This window comes from Cryptococcus neoformans, chromosome 6 (assembly GCF_000149385.1).
Source record: "Cryptococcus neoformans var. neoformans B-3501A chromosome 6, whole genome shotgun sequence".
Classification (NCBI taxonomy): Eukaryota; Fungi; Basidiomycota; class Tremellomycetes; order Tremellales; family Cryptococcaceae; genus Cryptococcus; species Cryptococcus deneoformans.
The window spans coordinates 290,001-295,000 of NC_009182.1; the positions used below are offsets into that span (position 1 = coordinate 290,001).

The following is a 5,000-nucleotide window of genomic DNA, read 5'->3' on the forward strand; positions in this document are numbered from 1 at the left end:
ATATACAAAAGTTTTAAAACCCGAAAAGATCTTTTACACCAAGTACTTCAGAATCCACTTCTGCCGCCTTTTTTGTTTGATTTAAATCAACGCTTAAGTAGGGATAGCGCACTTGGCACCGACGTTGATTTGGACAGCCTTGATTTCGGTGTAGTTCTCGAGAGCGTACTCTCCCAACTCTCGACCGAGACCAGACTGTTTGAAACCACCGAAGGGCACTTGAGGATGAAGCTCGTTGTAACAGTTGATCCAAACGGTACCAGCCTTGAGCTTACTGGCGACTCGGGTAGCTCGAGAGATGTTGGAAGTGAAGACAGCGGAAGCAAGACCGTAGACAGAGTCGTTGGCATGTTCAAGAGCCTCCTCCTCGGTCTCAAACGGAGAAACAACGACGACGGGGCCAAAGATCTCCTCCTTCACGATTTTCATGTTGGCGGTGACGTCGCCGAAAACAGTCTAATAGAAGCGGAAGGAATCAAATGTCAGCATACAGTGCAATCGGCTTAAAGGAGTGGTATGATCATGGTCCCGGTGTAACATTGGACCGGATTCCGGAACCGATCAATACCCCGGGCACCGTCCCGCATTATAAAATGCCGACCGACAGTATGGATGGAATGCGACTTACAGGCTCAATGAAGTAACCCTTGTCACCGCATCGCTTGCCACCAGTGATGACAGTAGCACCTTCCTGTTTGCCGTGGTCGACATAGCTCATGATTCGCTCAGCCTGAATCTGAGAAACCTGAGGACCCTGATAGGTGTTAGGGTCGAAGGGGTCTCCGACCTTGAGCTTGGAGGTTTGCTCCTTGAAGGCCTTGACGAACTTTTCATAGATAGGCTTCTGGACGTAGATTCGAGAACCGGCACACTATGATTGGTCAGCATGAAATTCACTGTTCAAAGCAAAAGCTACTCACACAGGTCTGACCGTGGTTGAAAAAGATACCCTGAGCGGAATATTTGACAGCTTCCTCGAAGTCGGCGTCCTCGAAGACGATGTTGGCGCTCTTTCCACCGAGCTCAAGGGTCACCTTCTTGATGTTGGACTTGGAAGCCTCCTCCATAACCTTTCGGCCGACGGCGGTGGAACCAGTGAAAGCGACCTTGTCAATGGCAGGGTGACCAGCAAGGGCATTACCGACGGTCTGGCCGTAACTAGCAAGGAGTCAGAATGGGAAACGAATCAACTGAGGAGTCTACTTACCCAACGACAACGTTAATGACACCTTTGGGGAGACCAGCCTCATTGAAGAGCTTAGTCATGTACATGGCGGTCAAAGGAGTAAGCTCTGAAGGCTTGATAACGACAGTGTTACCAGCAGCAAGAGCGGGAGCGATCTTCCATGAGAACATGAGAAGAGGGAAGTTCCAGGGGATAATTTGACCGCAGACACCGACAGGTTCATGGAGGGTGTATGTGAGCTTAGAAGAAGAGGTCTGGGAGAAAGTTGGTCAGAGACTCTGCAGTAAAGTATCAAAATCTGTCTCACCTCAATAACCTTGCCGTGGATCTTGTCCGCCCATCCACCGTAGTACCTAAATGTTCTGGCAGATTCGATAACGTCGAAGCCCTTAGCAGCGCCGAAAGTTTTGCCGTTGTCGAGAGCTTCAAGAGAAGCAAGGATATCAAGGTCCCTCTCCATCAACTCGGCAATCTTAATGAGGTACTCTCCTCGCTTGAAACCGGGGACGCTGAGACCCCAAGAGTTGTTGAAAGCATTGTGGGCGACCTCGACGGCCTTGTTAACGTCGGCCTCCAAAGCCTCGGGAATTTTGGTAAGGACCTCGCCTGTAGTGGGGTTGTAGACGCTGGGAGGACATTAGATGTTATGGACTGCAATGGGCAAAAGACGCAAGCTCACTCAATGGTCTTGGCATTCTTGTCGACGGAAGAGGCCCATTCGCCGTTGATAAAGATACCGGTAGGGACCTCGACCTTGCCCTTGTAGCCGGCGTGGTTGAATTCATGTGTGAATGTGGGAGCCATCTTGATAATTAACTTGCGTGCGGGGATGTGATAAATAGCACAGACAGATATGGTTAGGGAGGAGATGGGGATGTGTCGATCTAGGCTATATATACTAATTCGTGCAGGGGGAAGGCAGTTCGGTTTTAATGAGGTTTGCCGGTAACCTGGTAGATTACGCATTGGTCATTTGAGATGCATTGTCGGCCCGGGAATTGGGAAAGGCCGTGTGAAGACCCTGAGCCCCATACAAAATCTGTATCGTAACCTCCACCTCCACCTTCTTTCGGCTAATCTAATATCCCGAAGGAGGTATGTTCCATCTCGTCGCTCAACCGGCATCCCCAACTCCGCCACTTTTAGTGCTGGCCCATATTGCTGGGGATCTTTAATTACACTATGCCTCCACCGCCAAATATTCGCCCATCATAATACGTAGGCCAGTTTAATTGACTGTGGATGTATTGAAACATGTTTTCCGACTGCTGCTCCTTAATGCCGAATCTGATCGGCACTTGCCATCGTTCATAGGCGCGTTATCTACCACCAGCCAGCCGACAGCGTGTCTGATATGTGGGCCAGCGGGCGCTTTGTCATCAAGTTTCCCATAATACGCTAAACTCCGCTAAGACGCCATTTACAATTACCACGTCCCTCCGGATACATCATGTCATATAGAGCCAGAAAGTGCATTTTTGTCATGCATGTCTCCACCTTCTGGGCGGTAGTACCATTACATGAATAGCCGGAAACGTGGTCAACCACGAATGCGAGACCGATGAAATCATTGCAACGATCCTTCTTGAAGGCGATGAGAATGGAAAGATATGAGGACTTCTGAGCTATTCTTCCCCTTCCCCCAAGTACAGAGTACTGAAACCCCCACCACCGGGCCCCGATGACGAGTCCAAATCTAAATCTAAATCTATGAAGGAGACTGCTACTGAGGAAAGAAGAAAGAGCGCGCGGGTTATACGTATGGTGCTGCATAGTACTTGTACTAGGTGCATTGGCGTCAAGAGTGGTTCCGGACTCGTAGCTGGGATTTGAGTCTTCATGGTTCTAAAGGAATCGAATCATATGACATATTTCCTGCCGTTCTTCTCCTTTCTTCATCATGTGCTAAAGATGACAATGCATCCTCAAGCATTGACAATAACCATTGCGAATCAACAAGGATCTCGACAGCACTCGTGTTTCTAAAGCTGGATGTTAACAGCAACAGTACGGCCTCCCATTGACCGCTAAAAGCATCGCGTATATCGACCTTGACATTAAGCACCAGCTACAAGTGCCTACCTCGAGCGCAGACCTCGCACGAGTATGGCCCAGCGAGTAATGGCGGGGAAACCATCACACTGATCCATTTTGCAAACTCCTCATTGGATTGCAACTCCTCAGCAATCTTCTTGATGTAGTGTTGATAGGCTGGGGTTTGGCGGAAAAGCTTCCCATTCTCCGCGTACAAAGGGCGGACTTCCCCTGTCTCACCGGATCTAATTGTGCCAAAGTTTGCAAAAGTTAATTTAGTAGGATATAGCCTTAAGAGTTTCATCAGTTCGCCTGTATGATTGATTGTGTTTATTGTTATTCTGAATACGCACTCTTCTTCAGTATCCGTAACCCTTGACAACACTTTGCACCATTCCACGATGGATTCGATCTCCGCTTCTCTGTTCTTCGAGTCGTCTATCCCATTTTCTTCGGACGCGGGGACAAGATCAAACGTCATGTTGTGAACAGGGTATGCGTATACCGTATTCCAAATACTGGCATTGTGCATTACGAGGTGGAAAGGACGCAATGCCTCTACCAGATCATAGGTAGAATGGAAAGGTTCATTGGCGACTGAGTCAGGTAAGTCGTTTGGAATATATAGACAAAGGCTGCCGCAAGATTGCCACGCATCTTCGAGCGCCATCAATGGTGGAAGCCATTGTGCAGGCTCCTCCAGGAGGTTTCGTATGAGCTCTTCTCCGAGTGAAACGCCTGCCATTTCTTGAAAGAGCTTGGGTTCAGGACGAGAGATGAACTCAAAGGGACCCGCCGGTATGGTATGGGTGCCAAAAGTGTCAGCCTCTTGGGAGAAACTATCTACTGCCTCTAACATCCTGAGGAGGGCATTGGCAGTCTGTATCCGAAGGTAGTTGCACTGTTTCAATAGCATAATTTTCTGAGCGCCGGGATGACACTTGAAGAACGAAATCTTTCCCGTGGCTTGATTCATCGTCCCTGTAAACCATGGAAACACAGTAAAGCGATCCTCATCGTTCCATTCTTTGGAAAACGTGTACTGTTTTATGCCTCCCCCAAGAGATGCTGGTTCCTGATTATCATGAGCATCTGCCATGCCCGCAAATACGGCCTCAACGTTTCCATCGTGAAGAGTAATTTCTTCGTACAACTGGTACACGTGGGTTTCGTACACCTTGCGTGATAAACGAAGGATAGTGGTGAAGTGCGAATTACAACATCTCCTCGCAAGGTAATGGAGAATGAGTTCAGTAACTTCAGGCGGGAACGGGGAGAGAGTGACGATATCGCCAGACGGCAAGGGGTTTGTCGGACTGACACAAGGGCAGGACATTTCGCGAGAAGGAGGGGTATGTGTCGATGTGGGTCAACGAGGGTATATAGGTGGGATAGTTCGGATATATGATTAGGGAGCGTGCTGATGCTTTTGGCGCCGAGGCTCTGTATGAGTGAAACGAAAATTACTAGGTAAAAGACGAATGAATTTACGACTTCCAGTGGGATTGGTTGTTGTTCGTTTTTTTCATCATGCCCTGCTCACCGCCGACGCGCCCTTGATTTCTCCAGCAATTTCTCCGGTGAGATCTAACTCCGTTCACTCCTCGCGGGCACGGACTTTCGTTTGATGCAATGCAATGCACATCTGATTTCTATACGTAACGAAAGTGAGTGTGAGTATCTAATTCTTGCTACTATGGAACCTTTCATCACATTCATTCTACGTCTCATCTTACCATGTAATCCAGTACTGAAACAATCTGAATGAATGTCCGTCTCG

The 5,000-nt window shown here is 48.5% G+C and overlaps 2 protein-coding genes across 2 annotated transcripts; both read right to left on the reverse strand.

Annotated features, from left to right (window-relative positions):
* Positions 1-93: 93 nt before the first annotated feature.
* Positions 94-1,990, reverse strand: CNBF0940 (hypothetical protein; the record flags this gene model as incomplete). The annotated part of the gene is made up of 6 exons (XM_769836.1): positions 94-456; positions 629-871; positions 921-1,158; positions 1,208-1,440; positions 1,494-1,812; positions 1,866-1,990. The coding sequence occupies 6 exons, from the start codon at positions 1,988-1,990 to the stop codon at positions 94-96; spliced, it is 1,521 nt and encodes a 506-aa protein (XP_774929.1).
* A 1,264-nt stretch (positions 1,991-3,254) lies between these two features.
* Positions 3,255-4,556, reverse strand: CNBF0950 (hypothetical protein; the record flags this gene model as incomplete). Its single annotated transcript, XM_769837.1, has 2 exons — positions 3,255-3,510; positions 3,574-4,556. The coding sequence occupies 2 exons, from the start codon at positions 4,554-4,556 to the stop codon at positions 3,255-3,257; spliced, it is 1,239 nt and encodes a 412-aa protein (XP_774930.1).
* Positions 4,557-5,000: the final 444 nt, after the last annotated feature.